Source organism: Scaptodrosophila lebanonensis, unplaced genomic scaffold (assembly GCF_003285725.1).
Source record: "Scaptodrosophila lebanonensis strain 11010-0011.00,11010-0021.00 unplaced genomic scaffold, SlebRS2 tig00000085-arrow-pilon, whole genome shotgun sequence".
NCBI classification, from domain to species: Eukaryota; Metazoa; Arthropoda; class Insecta; order Diptera; family Drosophilidae; genus Scaptodrosophila; species Scaptodrosophila lebanonensis.
In genome coordinates, this window is record NW_022060564.1 from 5,317,276 (window position 1) to 5,339,550 (window position 22,275).

General features: G+C 32.7%; 1 protein-coding gene across 1 annotated transcript; it reads left to right on the forward strand.

Annotated features, from left to right (window-relative positions):
* Positions 1-21,296: 21,296 nt before the first annotated feature.
* On the forward strand, positions 21,297-22,031 carry LOC115626494 (peroxiredoxin 1). Its single transcript, XM_030521878.1, has one exon. It carries the CDS (start codon positions 21,321-21,323, stop codon positions 21,909-21,911), a length of 591 nt encoding a protein of 196 aa, XP_030377738.1. The 5' UTR covers positions 21,297-21,320; the 3' UTR covers positions 21,912-22,031.
* The last annotated feature ends 244 nt before the right edge of the window (positions 22,032-22,275 follow it).

Here is a 22,275-nt window from a genome sequence, read left to right on the forward strand (position 1 = left end):
TTATTTAAAAAGGAACCCCATTCTGTTGATTTTTCTAATTATTTTCTGACTTCTTCATGCCACAGTTTTTGCGCATAGAGCTGGACACCAAATGCTGTCAGCTTAAGCTTCTTGTAGACAAAAAAGGTTAAACTACATTTAATTGTTGTTAAGCTCTTACTCTAACACTCTACCCCCCACTCCCACAGAATGATAATTTCTTTATCTTTGAACAACAGTGAAATGTTGGCGATTTATGAAGCATTATCTAGGTCGCCAGAGTTTTTACACTTCTCGCTTTCTCACAACCAATCTCATTTTCGGCACTAATAACAATCAGCATAAAAAACAAAATAACGCAAATTAAATGAAATAAACAAGCGATGCCAAAACTAAACAACAGCACTCAATAGCAAATATTCGAGGGAAAAACTAAAACAAGCAGCAGAAAAAAAAAACAGTAATGCAAAGTTATGTTGACGAACAATAAACGGGGTCGAGTCGCATGGCATATACTTAATGCCAATAAAAGCAAAAATAATGGTCCCATGTACAGTGAGCGAAATGGAACAACAGGAAAGCAAACAAAAGAAACAAATAAACGCAATAACAAAAATGCTTTTTATTGATATTTATGGCATAAGTTTTGAACCTCTTACCCTGCCTCTCTTCACACATCCTCACGCAATTCAATTAGTTTCAATTTGCGAAGAGTTCGGTTCAAATTTAATTCAGATTTTGGGCAAAAATATTTATAATTGTTGCCGCATTATGTTTATAATAACAAGCCAAATAGGAGCAATTAAGTAAAACAAATTCTATTCGTTTAATAGAAAATTGTGCAAATAGCTATTATTTGTGGAATTCAAATAATACTCAGAGATCAAGTAGAAATATTGTGAAATGTATTCAATAAAATGACATTTTAAGAACGAATAGTTCGAGCTGCTAGTTATAATTCTCCGTGCATGTACTATTCGCAATGTTTCATATAAAAACGTGCGCACAATATGTTGCATGTGTGTAATATACAAATAGCTTTGCCAACTGATACTATAACTGAGCAACCCTTTGGCCGTATTGTTTATTAAAGGCAAGCTATCTGCGGCAGTCGGACCATCGACGACTGTCGATTTGTTCAACTGTCGGTCAATATTGTGGGCCAGCTGCATTGGCCATCGAAACGGAAATGAGAACTCAACGCAGCGGAAATTTAATAACGACCAACAATTTAGCGACAAGTGGACGACATATTTATGTGGCCATTTGACTGACCACAAATGTGGCGCCCAACAGACACGCCCATGTCCATGAACACCACCCCAGCCCACCCCGCACCCAACAGCCGCATTGTTGTTCATTGCTGACAAATGACCATCTCATATGAAATAGCAATTCAATTGATTTTTGCTTGCTTGCCTGCCTGCTGGCAACTGTTTGTCAATTGAAATGAAAATATTTCAAATATGTTTGCAATGGCGAACAACGAAAGCGATCGTTCTGCTTAGTTTGTGGCAGCAGCCTGCTCTACCCAATAATGAGAAGTATTTCATAAAGCACAACCCTCACGCCCATTGGGAGGGCACGCACGCATGTGTGTGTGTGTGTGTGTGTTTGTGTGTGTGTGTGTACGAATATGTGACAACAAATTGTCAATAACAATGGCAAAATGTTAAATGCTATGTTACGATGCTCAGCATCAGCGAATTTATGACCAAATAGTTCAAGTATGTCGCGGGCATAATAATAAATTTTATAGTTTAATTTGCTTTTGCAATTTCTGCAATTGTTGTTTGTGCACAAAAATCATAAATTTTCCCCACTGATTGTGCCCGAAAAATGTTCGTAAGAGCTGCAAATAATTCAATTAGTGGAAATAGAATGCCTAGCTTATTGAACAAATAATTTAAATTAATTTAGGCAAATAAATGAAAACGCTTGGATTTTATATTATGCCACTTCTATTTTGTTTATGGAACATTTTATATTGACATCTGTATTTAGAACTGATATTGAACCTTTTGAAGTCGCATTTTTAACTAATTTCTTATAGAACAAACTTTTATTTGGCTCCAAAACATCTATTGTAGATTATTTCCTGCCATTATCGCCGAATAATTCCTTCATAATTGGAACTTGTTGGGTAATTAGTGGCTTTTTATTTAGTTTCCCAGCACTCTGCAGTATTGGAGTTTCTTAAATTCTTAAATAAAATATGTTTTGAAATGTTGTTTTTTTTTCTTAATTTAAAAAAGTGTCAAGGAAGCCTGACTTTGAAATACTCTGTATCCCAAAGAAATTTCGCCGCTGTTCTCTTTTTTAGCTTTTGGTTACAGGGTATATATAAAGCTAAAAACTCAAATAATATCGGGTTTATTATGGGTTGGTTGCTTATATATATATACGTTCTGAATTGTTAAGCTAGTGAGCGTTAAAAATGGGGGCAAATAATGCGTTTTTAAAGAAAAAAATTGCTAGCAGTAGCCAGTTTTAAATACCATTCTTCTTCCTATTCAAATGGATTCTTTGGGGGAAGTAGCAGACATTCGTAGGGCTCGTAAACTTGACTGAGTTGCATACCTTTTCACCATAATTTAAACTTGCTCAGTTACTTTAAAAGGAGGATGCGAACAAATAGTCAACAAAATGGTTATTGTATGGTAGTGTTCTTTGGTTAGTTTGTTTTTTATTATTGTCTTCCGGCATCATAATCTCTTTTATCCTTATCAAGTTGTTTTTTGACTCCTGTCTTCCAATGCCATTATTTTAAAAGGATTTAAATCGCTTACTTTTACTGCCGAAATTTTCTGATATGTGGCCAAAAAAAAGAAGCAATTTTTATTATCATGTTTGACTATTGCTGGCAGATAAATAAATCACACATAAATATAACAAATTGCAAACATATTTAAGTGGAAAAAATTAAAAACTAGTATAAACAGTTAACTATTGACACAAATTTTCTGTTATGTTGTCACAAAAAAAGGAGCCATTATTATTATAATAATATTTTTATTTTATAAATTACACATATTATAAAAATAACAAATTTTCGAAAAAGAAAACACTTAAAAACTACTACTAACATTTAACTATTTAAACAAATGCTGTTAAGAAAATAGAAATGCAAATCTCAACTCTAAACAACCTCGGCCAGCAAAAGTATTTTATTTTATGGATAAAAAAATGTCGAAATAATAACAAAAAACACATGAAATAAGTCTTCTCATAGGCACTACAATATTAAAATAAGCAATGCTTACAGTTGATCTTTAAGCGAACTTTTAACTGCCAAATAAAAGGCCTTCTTTTTATGACATTAGCAAATTTGTGCGGTTTTTTGTTGTTGGTGTTGTTGTTTTTAATGAAAATATATTTGTTGGTGGCATCAAAAGTGATGCCTTTCCCCTCCCTAAACTTGGCTCGCGCCTTTGTGGCAGGCACAAGGAAAATAAATAACGAAATTATTAAAAATTATGACGTTACAAGTCTGACCATTGTGTGCGCTTAACCCTTGGCGAGTTTTAATGTAAAAAGCGAACTTTTTAATAAAACGCCGTCGACTGGCAGTAAAATCTTAGGAAATGCGTTAAAAAAGAAGGCGCTAAGTAAATATTAAAACATGTCAGAGCCCGCTCGAGACGGCTACTGGGGCAAGGGCATTGGAGATGCTTTAACCCATTTTATTATTAGGTATTATTATATCCCTAGCAAAACAAAGCAAGTTAATGGCTCCTGAGGCCATTGTGTTTGGTCGCTGCTTTGTGATACTTGTATTATTATTATTATTTTTTTTCTTTTTTGCATTTCGTTTGTTGGTGGTTTTTGGTTTTTATTTATGCCTTGACCTCGTCGCTAATGGACAGCGTTAGAATTGAGTGCGTGCGTGGGGGCTGGGGATGATTCATTATTTATTAGAGAATGCTTGCCTTGTGCCTAATATTTATTCATTTCATCTCTGTTGTTTATTATTGATTTATGTTTGTGCATTTAAATCAAAATCAGCGCAATGGCCTGGCATTTTATCAGTTTGATGCGTGCCTATTTATTATTATTTTTACTTGGAGAGGCAGAACTGCAAAATTTATGTTTACGCTGACCACAAAACATTCATCTTCATTTGTGTTTCCCACTTTCCCACTTGCAAATGCTGCTTGATTAGTTGATGACACTTTGCGCAGTTCAAGGAGGCGCGCGCACACAAACACACTCACACACACATATAGTCAGAAGATGCTGGATATACTACTACTATATATGTGTGTGCATGTATGTATGGTGCTCTTGGGCTGACGCTTGTGGCTAATTTGATAAATATGCGCGCGTTTATTCAAATCAATCAGCGTCAGTCGACGTTGTGCGAATGCACACACACACACACACACACTCATAGTCATATTCAGTAAGTGTGGAATATCTGTATATGGATATGTGTGTGTGTGTGTGTGTGTGTGCTTATCTCCCTGCTGCTGTGCATCTGATGCCACATAAATTCCTGCTGCTATCTCGTTTGACGCGCACACATATGCCTTGGGAGATTTCATTAATGTGCGGTTAACTATAATGAGGCCGAAGTCTTCCAGCACACCATAGGGACTTTGCTAGACAAGCTGTAAGATATTTAGAATTCAAATTTAAGCATACTCTCACTCTCACTCTCACCACACATGAGAAACAATAAGATGCTTTGATTTTAAACACAATGTCTCTGAATGTTGAATGAAAAGAAAATTTATGTTTATCTTAACAGAACGAATATTACGAATTCTATACCTTATTTTAATAAATTGTACAATTTATTTAACAATTTACAAACCAATTTCTGAACTATTTACAATCAGTGCGTTTTGAGCTGGAATTAATATTTAATTCAATAGCTCAGATTACTATTTTGTAGTTTCGATTCGATGCCAGCTAGAAAAGCTGTGCTTAACTTTGCAGAGAGTTAAAAAAAATGTAAGAGAGAAAATGAAAAAAGAATAGAGAAATATTTGAGGAATGAATTAAAAAGTTAAATTTAATAACTTAATGAATATATCATAGCAATATTAAGATGTTATATAATTATAGCTGAAGAAGGACACAAGTATTTAAAAATATGATGAGCCACTCAGAAATGAATTTTAAAAACGCGCATATTAATACATACGAGTATGTACATAAAATATACGAGTATGTATATAAAACAACTAAGCTATTGTTTCCACAACACACCCATCACTGAGGCTTACAACAAAAACATTATTTACTTTATGGTAATGGATCATATTTTATTGTTTCTACCTGTAAAAGAAGTAAAACAAATAGCTTTACCCTTCAAAAAACCCTTTAGGGCAGTGCAGTCCGGCTCTTGTCATCTTTCTTGGGAGCAATAGTCATATAATTTATTGTCCCGCGTGTTCACAACTTCCTTTAAATGCAATTAATTGTGAACGCACAACCTATTGTGAAAACATAATAAATTAAATATTTTAGCTAAAATTTAAATATGGGAACAATGCCTCATTTCTATAACATTTTATTTCGTCGATCTGCCTTTAATGTTTAAATTATAACGATGCTAATCTTCAAATGGAGCCCAATTTTTAATTTCTGCAGTTTTCTGTGCCTCAATATCCTTTTTTATAATATATTGGTGGCGATAATAATATATTTAATATATGTTTGGATTTTTCCATTAGAATTTCATTAATACTGCCCATATTTCCGACAGATCTAAGTCAAAATTTGTGCTCGTAATTAATTTGCATTTCTCTACTTTTGTATCAAATTTAATCTAAATCAATCAATTTTAAGAAAAGTAATTAGAGAAACCATTTCACTCAACTATTATGTCCACAAACTGGCTCTTTTTTTTTTCTTCTGCTACTCAAGAAGTCCATGTATAATAGCTTCTATATTACTCATGAAGTTTCCTCTCTCGACCGAACAATAAATTAAAAATTAATGTACTACAATGAACATGTTTTTCGACCACAGCTACAACTTCATTTTCGACATTAAGTAGTGACGCATGTGTAAAGTAAAGTGTTGTGGTTCTGTCATCATAAATCTCAATTTAAATTGGGAAAAGAAGCACGTCTGTATCTTATAATTCAAAATAATGCCACAAGCATACATAACTCAAAACTTGTGGAAGAGGAAAATTTATGCAAGCGGGCCTAATGAGTTGAGCAGTGTGTGCAAATAGTTGTAGGCTTGTGTTAAATGACGAGTTTATTTATGGAAATGTTGTGTGAATTGAAAGAACTACAATTCCGTCTTGACATTTGATTGCTGTTTTAAACCCATGGCTGTTTTCAACTAAGCGCTCCTCAACTTGCCACCCAAGAATGCATGCTCACAATATAAACTTTGCGAATCCCCGTGTAAAGGTAAATTTTCGCATTTCCACAGCTGTCACTTGACGGGAAGCGTGTTCATGAGCGTAGCAAAGGGGAGAAAGGCGGACAGACAAAGGACTTGCTTGTGTGCATTAACGAAACATCTTTGTAAAAAAATCAATACAGAAAGTACTGAGTACAATAATGTCTAGAAAATCGAGCGGGCGTTTTAAGAGAGCCAAATCTTTTTATTTTTTCATTTTATGTTCTTTAGTAAAATTGTAAAACTATTCGATGTTATTCAACAAAGAAATGCGTTTAAATGCTGTGTATAGTATGGAATTTGTTCCACCAAAATGTTGGGAATGTTGTAGACTGTCTTTGTTAAGCAGGCTATGTTAAAAATAAATGTAATGAACTAAAATTTACGAACCACATCCAAGACGACCAACATCAAATGTAGAAGAACACAATATTCCAAAATCTAGAGAAATTGCTGGCGTTAGTGGCACATCTAATGGAGAAGTCAACCGCTTTTCAAGAGAACTCTTGTGTCTCGTAAAAGTCTTATCTCTTTTGCTCCTATTTTTGTTTGAGAAAAAGCGACTGATAATCAGTAGTTAGTGTTAAAAAGTTTATACACTTTTTCCAATAGATAATGCAATAATGATATCTGTACATTATTTGAAATGTTTAATATTAAAAGTATGATATTATTTACTAGTATCGCTGGTCATAGACTTGTGTATTTATTGGCAAATTCCAATTTGTGTTTTCTATTTTATTGCCATATTGCTATTGTACGGGCAGACTGCAAAGCAAACTGCAAAAAATTATGCATTTATGTAGTTATAGATTAATTTTATAACTTAATGTTATAACTTAAATAAAACTTAAACGTAAATACAAACACAACTTAGACTATGTGTTTAGTCTTAATTAAAATTTAACATTTATAATTTATATAATTATAGATTAAGGAAGCTAAAAAGTTGAACATGTTTATATGCTACTTAACCCCTTTAATGGGATACTGGCTACGCCGTTGATCCCTGTCGTCTTTCTATAGCTTTTTGTTTTGCCAACTAAAGATGACAAAAGTCATGTGAATATTTAAATTAGTTTGGAACAATTGGATAGAAATTGGTTGAAGAAATACTAACATTTACAATCAAATACGGAACTATGTACAGTCGAAGTTCTTGTGAATGCATTCTGCATTTATATATATATTACATTTCCTTTCGTAATTGCTTTTTTTGAAAGTTAAAGAAAGCTTAACTTTTTTGATTCTTTTGAAGAATAATGCCAGTACTTTGAACCGTAAAATAAGAATCAGCTTTGACTAAACTGTAATTTTGATTTCCCTAAGAAATAGATTTTTTTATTCTCTGGAGAATTTTCTGTCACGGAAACGCTGAGATGTACCTAAAAAGTGTTCTGGTGAGCAGGGAGACAGTACGTACATATTTTTAAAATTCGCCCAATTGCGATTTCAAAGAAAGAAATGTGTGAGAGCCATTTAATAAGATAAGGTAGAACTTTAATAAACATATGCAAAAATATTTGATGTTGACTTATTTATATAATATGATATAATATGTTGATGATATAATATATATACAAGTAGTATATATTAAGTATTCAGCCATAATAAATTGATAAATGAGACAATAGATAATCTATTTCTTTACATAAATACTCTGTGCAGAATATTGTTATTTAATAGTCTTAAGATTTATTTAGATTTATTGATTTATATAATTTACGAATAGTATGGAAATACACTTTAAAATAAGCAGCTAGTTGACTGAATCACGTGATTTCGTTTGCAGGAAATAAATTAAACCTAGTGCTGGTTAATATTTCATTACCTTTAATCCAAGAACATCACTGAGTTCAATTTCGCGAGCAATATGCTCCCATCTCTAAAGTTAACCGCAAGGCGTCCCTAATCTGAACAATGTGCAGAAAGCAAACACCTGACTTTAGTTGCTTAGCTGCAACACTGCGTATACGCAATAAATTCTGCAATTGTACAGCAAAAATGTCCGCAAAGTGTAATTGTAATGTATGCCAGAATGCGTGTGAGCGAACGAGGGTGTGTATACGAGTATGTGTGTATGTATGCATGTGTATGTGTGTGTGAACACTAACATTTACACAATACAGCTATGTGGTGTGCTGCACTCGTAGCCGGAATTTCGTATTTGCTTTGGCTGACAGCTCCTTAATCTATGCTACGATTTTAGCCATTTAAATATGTGTGTGTGCGTATAAGTGTGTGTGTGTGCATGTGTGTGTGTGTGTGTGTGTGCTACGTGGCAATTGCATTTGAAATGCATATCCAATTGGCAGTTAAGTTTTATAGATGAGGGTGCGACTCGACTGTTGACTGTCCTCGATGGCAGGTAACTCTGATTGCTTAGCCAGTAAGCTGCTGCTGCACAATTCTTGAGCTTACTTTGCACTTGAAATACCGCTTAGTTCCTTGGCTTAGTAAGTTTTTTTTTTTTTTTTTTTTTTTTTTTTTGTATTCTTTATTTTTAGAGTGGAAAAATAACAATATAGAATAGATAGAAATAACAATAGGAGTAATAATAATAATAATAAAAGTAAAAGTAATAATAATAATGATATACGCAGGTCAAAGTCCAGGCGGTACGGCCGTTAGGCATTGCTTCGCCCGGCCGATCAACCCGCTTATATCGCGCTCCTGTCCCGCTCCTGTTTCCTGAGCTTGCCCATAACGGAGGCCGCAAAGTTTGCGCTCGCAGCCCACGACTCTTCGTTAGCGACTTGGCTTAGTAAGTGTTTGTGTGTGTGTGTGTGTGTGTGAGGACAATTGTGAAATAACAAATATAATGCTACATTTGCGAGCTTGTCTAATAAATGTCAGACATTACATTTTTTGACACTCAATAAGTGTGCGCTTTAATGATAAAAAAAGTATGCAAAGTACGCATGTCACTGCCAGCTCCGAATTCATTAAAAAAAGGCACGCAAGGCGTAAGCGTCGACAAACTTGTGACTGTGATTCATTAAACGAAGCCCGAGGCATATTTGCGCTGCTCAGCACAAACAAAAATACGAGTAGAAGGGCGCGAATTCTAAAGTTTAATTTGACATGCCGAAATGTCAAATTACATTACATTAATTTGAATTTTCTTCTTTTTTTTTTGTGTAAAACTGTCAACAAATTTGTAAGAAATTGAAATGACAGTCGATTTGCTACGCGAGAACGCTAATGTAAGTCAAATTAGAATAAAGTAAGTCAAATTAACAACATCGGCCCTTTTTTCGTCTCTCCTTTCTACTTTTAATCGTATAGAAAATATTATTGGCGTTTCAAACTACACGAACAGTTTGATTGCCATCGAATTGTCAAGTGAAGTATTTGGAATACAGAGGGTTTGCTTTTATTTATTTATTACAATTTTTTATATGAAAACAATATAAAAGTTTTATGAAAGGCTTATAAGCTAAAAAAGTAGAAACTAAGTAGGAGAAATCGTATTAAATTAGAATATTATCTAATAAGTATAAATAAAACATTCACAAATTAAACAATTTAATATTTTAATATTTTCTATTTTTTTATTATATTTTTTATAAGAAAAGAATACAAAAGTTTTATAAAAGGCTTACAAGCTTAAAAAGTAGGAGCTAAGTAGAAGAAATCGAATCAAATTAGAAGAATATCTAATAAATATAAATAAGATATCCACAACTTTAAGAATTTAATATTTTAATATTTTCTGGAAATACTTCTATTTATTTATTATATTTTTTATAAGAAAAGAATACAAAAGTTTTATAAAAGGTTTACAAGCTTAAAAAGTAGGAGCTAAGTTGAAGAAATCGAATCAATTTAGAAGAATATCTAATAAATATAAATCAAATATCCACAACTTTAAGAATTTAATATATGCAATAATTATAACGCATAAAACTAGTTTTGCTCTACAAAAGAAATGACGGCGTAAGTAGTTAAAGATTTATTTTTTCCAAGCAATATTTTCAAAGCATATATTTAACTTTAATAATTTAAATATTTAAAAATAAAATAAATAAAAATTGATTTTTAAAATTCCTAATATTAAATTCTTATTCTCCTAATTTTGTTAAATATTATACTAATCAATGAGCTTGACAAACATAATGGATGGAATGGAAAGCAAAAAGTACATTTTCGATTGCAATGCAAAATACATTTCCATTGATTAATTTCTTGTCAAAAAACAACAGACCTACATATTAGATTTCAATTTTTAACCGCTTTTTCAATATAAATTCCAAGTGGAAAATAAACTGTTTTTAATATACACAATATATTGTCGCAAGCGTAAGTTTCCAACACATTTTGTCATAAAATAATGGACATGTTGCTTTGATCAAATAATTTATCACGTCTGCCTACATAATTATTGTCGAGCATGCGAAAGGTCGTATCTTGTCATGACATTTTAAATTATTTTCATCATTATTTGTTGACGCCCTTTTATGTTGTTGCACATTTCTAAAATGTCGAGCGCTTTTGACTGTGCACTTCATGTGCCACTCTTAATGAGCAGTCCCACATAATGGTGCCAACCCACATTTTACCTTGAGCTGAATGTGCAGCATTGGGCAGAAATGTGCAATTTTGTTTTAAAACTTTAAATGGAAAGCACATACTCGCACATGAAAAACATAAAAGATAAAAACAAACACATGTACATGCAAAGCACACGCACACACATACGTCTATTGGCCAAGTATCCACTCACAAATCAAATAAACTTTGAGTTGCTATAGCTGCCTGACTGCCTAACTAATTTTCGCTAATGCAAAGAAGAAGCAGCAGCGGCAACAGCCAAAAAAAATGAAACTAATAAAATTTACGCTTATCCTTGAAAAGGCACTCGAAAATGCGCGCCTAATACGATGGATGATGATGGCGGCACGGTAAAGGGAGCTGAGAAGCGACCTTAATATAGACAGGCAGTCAGACAGGCAGACCGACCGACTGCTCGCTGGGTGGATGGGCAAGCCGACAGTCAGACAGTTAAGTGCCATCGAATTTCAATTCAATTTAAAGGAACTGAAGCTTGGCGAAAATGTTAAGGGTGTAAAATAGAGATGAACTCGTGACCGTAACAAAATAATAAATGAGATTCCTTTTTGTTATTTTGCTTTTAGAGTTCGAGTTCAATAACATTGAAAAGTTTTACGATGGCTTGTAAACAAAAATAATTCTAATACTTATTAAGAATTAGGAGTTTTGGAAACTTAAAAGTTGTTGCTGCTTAGTAATTTCAAATTTTCCAAAGATACTTATTTATTTATAATTGATTTATTTATGTTATTATTATTTATATTATTTATGTGTACAACTTGGACTCCCGACATAAGAAAACAATATGAAAGTTATAAAAAAAACATTAGTAGCTAGGAAAGCCTATGTATTTATTTAATTATTATTATAATTATTTTTATTAAATGTTTATTATCTTTTCCCTTAAAATATTTTAAGGCAGCAGTACACCTGTTAATAAAATATAGTACACATTTTTAATAAAAAAAAGAAAAATAATAATAAAACAAAATATGTTATAAATATATATATGTTGTATGTTTTATTTTTTCTTTTTTGTATTTTATTATATTTATTTAAACATAACTCTGCTGTTTAACCAATACAAATGATCCAAATTAAACAAAGTTATCGGAATAGTTGTCGGAAATTGTGTCGCACGCTCATCCCTAGTGGCAATGAAAATTTCTATAGCATATTTTTGTGCACAGCATTGACTTGATTTGCTGACCTGGCGTATGAGTAATATTTTACACGTTTTTATGGCTGCGTTCGCTGTGAAAGGGCTCAGCTCATATACACATGCCCTCACACACACGCAACCCATTCAATGACAAAACATGTCGAGCGTAAAGGGATTTTTATACCCTGCACCAAAAGGGTAAAAGCATATATTAGTTAAGTGGGAATGTATGAAACACACAGAAGGGAGAGTGAAGGACGCTTCGAACTATATATATCTCATGTGTGATGATCGACATGAGAAGACTAGTCGATATAGCCATGTCCGTCTCTCCTTCCGTATGTAAAATATAAAGCTAATTTTAATTATCATTTAATTTACATTTTATAAAATGTAGAACTTTAGCAAACTCACAAAATTAAAAAAAAACAACATGGTTTGTGAACGACATATCGAAATTTCTGAATATTTCAAAGCCTTTCCCCCCTTCAAAGAATTTCCATTGTGAACTGATCCTTAAAAGCTTTCTGTGCTGCTTCCATTTAAATGAAAGAACAATTTTCAATAAGCTCCATAAGCCACCATCCGTCCGTCCGTCCGTCTGTCTGAATGAGTGCCTGAATTTCGAAGAAGGCAGATCAAAATCTAATTAAATCTAATATGTAGAATCTCCTAATGCCTAGGCAACATTTGTTAATTTAATTTTCTTGAATTTTCCCCCATCCTTCTCACGCTATAGATTTTTGTAAATACTGTCCACAATTCTAAAATAACTTAAGCGAAACATTACATACATAATTAAAATTAATAATAATTAATGTATAAAATTTCTAGTTTTCTTTTTAATTTCAACAAAATCGGTTTATTCTAACAAAAGTTATTCGCAAGAAATTTTATTATTTTGCCTCTTATTATCTGCCTCTTCTTCTTTTTCTACTTCTTCTTCTGTTTATACGTCTGCTTCTACTTCTGCTTCTACTTCAGCTTCTACTTCTGCCTCTTCTTCTGTTTATACTTCTGCTTCTACTTCTGCAGAAGCAAAATAAGAGTTTCTACTTCTTCATCTTTTTGCTTCTGCTTTTTCTTCTGCTTCTACTTCTGCTTCTTCTTCTACTTCTCTTTACTCCTGTGAAAGTTTGGCTTTTGATTACAGAGTATTCCTTTGGCGGATTAGCTCGACTGTGGCACTCTATCTTGTTTTGTTGACGTTTGGGTGGAGCCTGCGACATTGATAGGCAAGTAGAAGCCCACATTGAAGTTCCCTTTTTTCCTGAGTAGGATTTTCGTGCATTTCGTTTGGTTTTTCTGCTTTTATTATATCACGTTTCAAACATAAATGCGTTAAGCACAACGTGAGGCGCGCTTTTAGGCGCAGTATTTCGTGTGTATTTGAAAAGCGCTTAAATTCAGTTTTTTCGCATTGAATTACAGACAAAAAACAGGCGCCTCGCCATGGGAATGTGAGTATACTACAAACACATAAACACATAGGTATGTATGTGTGTGTGTGTGTGTGATATATCTGTGTGTGTGTGTGCACATGCTCATGCGTGCTTAGGCCGTCAGCTCAACGCGCTTGCCTTGGCAGCTATTTGATGGCATCTCCTTTTCTTCGTTCTTTTGTGCCCGAAAGTGAACTCAAGTGCCACAGCTTTTTATTTGCTTATGTTCGCGCTTATCCTTTAGTTTATGTTATTAGCTTGTAATGTGCGCATAATTGAAGTGTAGGAGCCCTTATGGATTTGCGCTAGAATATTGGAATATTGTATGAGTATATGCAATGAGAAAAGGCATTGTTGAAATTTCAAATAAGCCACTCGAATTTGAGGCAAGGTAGCACTTGAGCCTAACGACTTTTTTTTTTCATACTCGTATATGTACATATATCTGTATACTCGTATATGAATGGGCCAATATTGTCGCATTATTCTGCTTGTATTAGCAAATTTAACAACTTTTCAAAGCACGGGCAACTTTAGAATGAAAGCAATGACCAGAAGTCATGTGTGTACAGAAAGTTTTTCCCTTTTATTCTTTTTTTTTTCTTTTTAGCGTTGAGAGGCTATAAACTTGAGTTCCATGCTTGCTTCTCCTATAGCTTTTTGTTTGGGTTGCGGTTAACTTTACGCACTAAACGAAACTAATGTCGAAGTGGGAAAGCGCGAAAAGAGTTCCAGCGCACGAAACTAAGACAAATGAGGTAGTAATGGCAGGAGCATTAGTACTAGTCAGAAAGAAAGTCAGACCATTGTTTCCCTAACTTTTCCCTTGTGAATGCGAGTTGGCCAAGGCAGTGGCTTTTATTGTTCAATTTATGTAGAGGGCTATAAAATTGTTATTTTTATCAACTGCCATATACTTTAATATGATAGACAATTATATACAAGTATTTGTAAATATATTATTTATTTATTATTTTTTATTGAAATAATGCTTTGCCAGTGTTGTTGGTAGAAGAAATTATTGTTTGAAAATTCAAAATATAAATTCCAAGTTATGATAAAATATTTTAAAGAAATTTTTCTATCTTACTTTACTTTTGTGTATTTTAATTTTGGGAAACCAACATAAAACATAAAACAATTATGTACACATGTATATTATTTAAAGTGGAAGGTTTTCTATTTAAATAATTTGTGGCCAGACGATTACTTTGGCAAAAAGAATTATAAAAAACTCAAAATATAAATTCCTAATTAAGATAAAACATTATGAATGAAGAGCAAACAAATTTAGATAAGCTTAAAAAGCATATACTCGTATATACTTTGCCCAAGAGTATTTGAATGAAATTCATCTTTGTTATGTGATAGAAAAGTTGGCAATTTAATTTATTTGTTAGCCTTTTATTCAATCAATATTTTACCAAAGTTGGACGTTTAACGGATAATGTTCCAAGTTTGCAAAAGTCAGATTTCCTTGAAAAGAAAAAACATTCTTTAAACATCAATATTGCAGCACTGGAAATCCCTCCAATATAGGGAGCTTTGACCAAAATCACAATAACTGAAGTGTCAGTGAAAGACATTTTAGAGGGTTAACAAATATTTATACTAAATTCAGAAAAAGATTAAGTAATAATGCATTATTTATTTAGTTTTTTTATATAATATGAACTTATAATATTTATTTATTTTACTAATGTTTTGTAAGTTTTCTAAATTGTAATTTATTTGAATTATTTTCTCCTGAAGAACGTATTCACAAAAGCAGCATAGCTGATAATACTCGTATAATGTTTACGGATATGTAACTAACATACTTATCGGCTAAAAAGGCTATATGAAACAAAACTAAGCTAAATCATCGTCTTACAAAATATATATAAAGTTTATAAGGATTCATTCTATTTTCCAAAAAAATCTACAATCTTTGTTTTCATAGAAGAAGATTCGTTGTAAATGAATTATGGCTTTGCCTTATTCTTTGCCTCTGGCGTGTAATAATGAATGTAGGATTTCTAACGCTGAAAAATCGATGCAAAAATTATTGGTAGTCTCCTTAAATAAGTGCATCCTTTCGTCATCCATCGGATGTAGCGCAAGGCTGTCGTAAAAGGCTAACTTTGCTTTAATTTCGTGATAATGAAATACGAAGCCACTTTCTCCCATTTATTAAAAAAAAAAACTAGCTGTTGCATCAATATTTAGACTTGTGTCTCTTAATAAAAGACATGTCATTAGAAAATTGTGTTGACTTGTGTTATTTTGTTTATTCTCAATGCTATTTCTTTAATTTATTTTTAATGCCATTTGCTTTATAGAAATAAGGTATGTCAGATTTATAACTGTAACAAGCCTATTGCTTTTTAGATCAATATTAAACAGGTCGACACACACTTTTAAATTTGAATATGCGGAGCATAAAAATACGAAAGCCACATATTTGCGGCACATAAATTTTGGTCTAAAAATTTGCATTTTATAGTTGGCCGCAATTTAACTGCGTTTGGAAATACGCTGGGCTCCACTTCCAAACATGCTAATGCCAAGCCACTAAAACACACATTTTCCTGCAACACCACCACCATCACTACCAACAACAACAACAACAATAGCAATAACAATATCAGCTAAACCAGAAATCGCTTGCAAATTGAAAAGTACGCTGGAAATGCAAGTTTTTCATATAAATCTAACGCAGGTGGCGCCTCGTAAGAGCAAGAAAAAACAGGCGCTAAGGTAGAAAAATTCCACGCGCTCTGCAAAAAAAGAAGAAAAAAAATACGGGTGCCTGTATTTATGCCAAGGTGCACAAACATTTGGCCTACCACCAGGCTGTGTAACAGAAATAAATAAATCGTGATATCATAAAAGGCAAAAATGCAGAACATTTAAGGGTTAATAAAACAATAGTGGCTGCAAACATTCGTCTTCTAATATAATATGTTTGTGAATGCGAAAGGCAAACGAAGTTAAAATTGTTAACTTTACTATTCTCATTTAAAATTTACGAGTGTTTATTTTCAACATTTTTAATGCTTCTATAAATCGTTACTCGCATGTGAGTTTTACTTTAAGCTCTGTTTTAATTTAAATTTGCAGTTTTTTGAACTCAAAATAGTTATTTTTGCAGCTATATACTTGGTTTTTTGTACGAGGGTGGATCCATGAGAATCTGTTATCTTCTTATTCAATGTCAATTAAAAGCTATGATACTAATTATAAATTGCTTCATCGATAACATTTTTCCATTTATCGATAAAATGGAAAGAGCGCAATAGCGATCCATAATTCGTTTGTTGTTCATATTGGGATGGAAAAAAACATGAGAAGAAATAAAAGTAATGTTGATCTCTGTCTACCGTTAGATATTGGCGTATTTTAAAACTGTGTTACGTATGCTATGTATCGATAATCAATAGAAATATCCACCCTAATTTTAAATATTTATTGTAATATTTAGCGTTACTTGTTCATTTGAAAGAATGATAAATTAAAGAGTAATTATGTTTGTCCTAGACAAATTAAACTGTTTTTGTCGAACCGGTTACCGGGAAAATCATCGATCAGCACATAATTCTCGCTGATTATCGAACGAAAATGCGGCAAGTAGTCGAGGCCGTAACTGTCTTGTACGGACCTGTAATCAATATTTAAAATAATAAAATATACAGCATATATTATATTGTGGGAAAAAATAATTACTTATTGATCGTCCCTCGTTCTTTGAAGATTTATTGCATTTCACATTTCTTTGACTGTGCACATACCTATATATTTTGTATTTTTTGTGGCAACATAATAACCGTATTACTTTTTATTTAAGCCGTTACGAACTCAAGCAGATGAGCAAAAAAAGGGTACATCGCCATACTCTCTCTCTCTTCGTCCCTCAACGGCAGACCAACCGCCCGCACATAATTCATATTAGGCACAAGGCCATTGCGGTCTCTCGTTTTGGCGTTTATTATAAGTATAAAGATACAAAAAAGTCGGCACGCGCTAAATTTTATATAAGTACGAACGTAAATACAACTGTATAAAGGGAAAGGGTCTTAAAATAATGAAATGGAATTATTTATATGAGTCGCGTTGCCACGGCAGGACGAAATGAAATAAAAGATTATTTTTACCGCCCAGAAAACGCAACAATTTCTTTCTTTTCTAAATTAAAAGCAAGCACATGCATGCATATGTATAAGTGTATTAAATTGTAGAAAAACAAGCAGAGAAAGAGTTTTCTCTAGCAAATATAAATTTAAATTGCGCTTAAATTCGGAAATTTCCGTTACACTCCAAGCAATGAAATGCATTTTTTTGCAGCGTGATTTTATCGATTTTGATTGACGAAATTCCAAAAAAAAGTTAGGTTAGGTTAGGTTGGATAGACATGGCTGAAGCGTTGTAGATATCCCTACAACATTGTGATGTCATTTAATATAGGGGATATTAAATGTAAAGGTTGGCTCTCAACCACTCGTTGCTGATGAACTTAGCTAATTTTTCAATCTCCAGATTTGTTCCATCAATGAGATCGTTTAGCAGAAGCTGCCAAACCTGAATCTGCAGAATTCTGGACATTATTTGAGGTGGTGCCTCACACCTTCCTTCTCTTCTTCATCTCTGCAGCTTCTACAGACAGTGGCAGAATGCTTACTGCATTAGCAAAAAAAATGTTCAAAAAATACATAATATCTCTTCATCTGAAATATGAAGATGTACATATTGTTACAGGCCGGTGGCCACTGTTTCTCTCCTTCCGCAATATTTACAAATGTATAATAGAATTTATGTGGACTCCTGTATTTTGCCGTGAAACTGGGGAGACGTAGCATAAATATTTTTAATAGTTTATTATATCTATCTACTTATTTATAAATACAAATCTCCTGTAACAATGTTTGTTGCACTTCGAAACTAGTCTACGGATTTTAATAATTTTCCATTTTGTCACATTTGTTCTATTTTAGGACAGAGGATAGGTTTTATCTCATATAATAATGTATAATATATTTTTTACGTTTCATAAATAAGCAGAATGATCTAATGGCTGACTGTAAATCGGTTCTGCTTATTCGATTATAAAGAAAATGCATTGAATGTTAAATATTTCTTTATTTATTTATTTATATTTTTATTTATTTATTTATTTATTTCTTTATTTATTTGATTTTTTATTTATTTATTTATTTATTTCTATATTATTTATTTGTTTAATCGACAAAAAATTCTGTTGATGTAAAAGAACAAAAAATGCAATACAATAGAGAACTTAAACTAAATAAAACTAAAGCAATAAAAAAGCCAATAAAAATGAAAAAAATAACAATAATAATTAATTTAATAGGTAACTTAAATGAATTTAATATATTGTGACAGTAACTGACGAATTGGTTCATTCATTTTGCTCTCTTTTCACGATCTTCTTTCCCAATTGCTAAATTAAAATCTAATATTATTTGGCAAAGAAAAAAATTTGCAAACATGATGGGAAATTTTTAAAGGAGATATATTTTAGTACGAGAAGGAAAACTACTCTCCGAAATACCATTAATAGTATTTCTAACTGCAAGAAGCAGTTAATGCTAAGGAATCAAAAAATTGTAGCACTGACGCAAATTCTATCAAAAATTTCAGTTCAATAAAAGAATCTGAAAAACGTAAGCCGTTTCCGTTTTGAGTGCCACAAAGTAAGAAGGCATTGAAAATTAATTAATGCCAATTTGTAAGCGTTGAAATCGAAAACTTTTTGTGTGCCAGTGCTTTTGATTATTTTCTTGCCTTGATTATTTCAAATGCCACACGGCGGACGAGAAAAAAATGAAGAGAAATACATTTTTGTGTTTCCTAAGAAAATCTTTCGGTAAGTTTTCTATTGAAATTAGCATGTTGGGCAAACAGGTCGTTCAGTCAAGTGTCAACGGGAAAGCAATGCCCAAAATGTACAAGAAGAAGAAGAAGAAAAAATGGCGGCAAATCCGATTGACGGACGGGCCCCCTGAAAGTCGACACTTTTAATTTCAATAAATTTTGGTAATTAGCGCCAGGCGGTCGTTTCCATGCCTTCTCCTCCATGCGCCGCTACTTACAGTTCAGTTTTCTTTTGTGACAAAATATGCAAATTGAAAATGTTCTTGAAAATTCACTCGAGTGGAAATTCTCGGTAACAAACGAGCGGACAGAATGAAAAGAGTTGTATAGAACACGGCCAGGTGAGCGAATGGTATGCGTTCCAAATTAGCACAAATCGCGACCTTTTTCTCTCTCTCTGTGCGTGTGTGTGTGTGTGTAAAGCATTTCATTATTCATATTTTATTAATTAATATTAAGGTGAAGAGTGTGGGATTTTGTATTCCAAACACTTGTACAAGCATCAGTTTTAAGCTTGTTTGCTTTTTTTCTGGGGATTTTAAATGAAAGTGTACTTCAAAATGTTTAAGCAGCACACTAAATAGCTTTCAGAATATAATCAAATAATATTCAGATTTTCTCTTAGGCCGTCTTTTTTATTTATTTATTTATTTATTTATTTATGTCAACAAACATTGACTGTTGATATAGGAGAAAAATACAAAAAAAAATTATAAAAAGCATCTTATAAGCTAGAAAAGCCTAAGAAGGAGATATTTAATCAAATTACAATAATATCTAATTAACGCCTCCGACCCGGTGGGGGAATATTATTTACTGTTCTGCAAGGAATTGATTTAGTTGCACAAAATACAAAAACAAGCCTATTTTGATAATTAATCGTCCAAAAAAAACCAACAAATAGTACACGGAAGCTGGAACTTAAGTATTAACATAATATATAAAATATAAGGTGTTCAATAACTTTATCAATTTAAATTTAATTTAATTTACTTATAATATTGGTTATTAAGAAATCTTTATGTTAAGAGTAAAAGCTTAGTACTTAGCTTTTCTACTTAATTGCAGAAAACGGAAAAATATAAAAAATATAAAACAACAATTGTGAAAATATACAGCGGAAAAAATTATGCAGAATACCCATTAAGCTTAAGGGCTTAAACCTAACTTGTACTAAATTAACTTTTTTAACAATTTATTTATTTATTTTTTTTACATTTATTTATTTATTTATTTGTTTGTTTATTAATTCCTAGTACGACAAGAAGATTTCTTATAAATTAATGTACTAGTCATAAAATATTTATAAATTTATAGTATTTGTATTAATTTATATGAAATAAATTATAGTAAATACTCGTTTTATTTATTATTGAATAATTTGTTTAGGCGAGCAATTCTTTCTGCCACTAATTTAACTTTTCTTGGAGTAGCTTTTGGTGTAGTGGACAAGTGAAAAGTAGAATATAGATACATAGATCACTTTTTTTTGGATAAATTGAGTGTTTTGAGTACGACAATTTTCCACAATAAGCCCGAACTGGAGACCCATAGCAGATAACAGCTTGGGAAATTGATTTGAAAAGGTACTTTTTGATTTACATGACAAGACCGAGACACAGACTAATATATTGGATTTTTACTGATGCATTAAACATGAGCTTTAAAGCTAAATTTCGTATCTAACATAAGACCGATTGAACAAGGTCTTTAAAGTTCAATTTCGTATCTAACATAAGACCGATATACCCATTTAATTCAGCTGCTTTGAAGGAAACTGTTCCTCCGTTTCCTTGTAAATAAGATTGCTTGCGTAGTTTTTTTATATTTTAAAAACTTTCTAAGCATATGCTTTTCTGACTATCCTGTCACCTACACACGACATAAATATTCTTTTTATCAGTTTACACAGAATTGCTTTAAAATATCTAGAAAATCGTGGCACTATGAGCCTGATACGTATGCGTGAGGCTGCTCCCGATTTTAATTCGATTGCTTTGGTTAATGGTTGCATGAAGCCGATAGCGTTGACCGATTTTCGCGGAAAATATGTGATCATGCTCTTCTATCCGGCCGCTTTCTCCAATTTGTGTCCCACCGAGTTGCATGCATTCAGCGATCGAGCTCAGGAGTTCCGGACCGTGAACTGCGAGATCATTGCCTGTTCCACGGACAGCATTTATGTGCACACGGCTTGGGCGCAGATGCCGCGCAATACGGGCGGATTGGGCGAAATGGATATTGCCCTGATGACTGACAAATCCATGAAGATATCACAGGCCTATGGCGTGCTGGACGAGGCCACTGGGATGGCGCATCGTGCTCTCTTCATTATTGATCGCGAGGGATTGGTGCGGCAGATAACGATCAATGATCTTCATGTGGGCCGCAATGTCGATGAGGCGTTACGTTTGGTGCAGGCTTTCCAATTCACCGATGAATTTGGTGAGGTGTGTCCAGTTAACTGGAAGCCCGGCCACAAGGCCATCAAACCTGATAGCGCCGGCAAGGAGGAGTACTTCAAGTATGCCAACTAAGGACACGAACACTTTCCCCAAGGAGTGCAAGCAGGATGAGAGTTTGTTGAGATTAAATTTGTTTTTCGGGCATTACACAAAGTGAATAAATACTTATAACCCTTTAGCTAATACACAGAATAACTGCAATATTCTAATGGATTTTCCATTAAAGTAGAAATGTGCAGCCAAGTTGAAAATTATATATTAAAAAGAGAGGTTTTTAATTTTAAAATGATTCACTTGGAATATAATGATTAATTAGATGTTCCTCTTGGTTAAGAATATACAAACAATTCCCCCTTTTCCATACGAAAACGACGAAATAACAAGTTGAGTTTTATTTTTAACCAAAAAATAAAATAAAATAAAACTCAAAGAATAT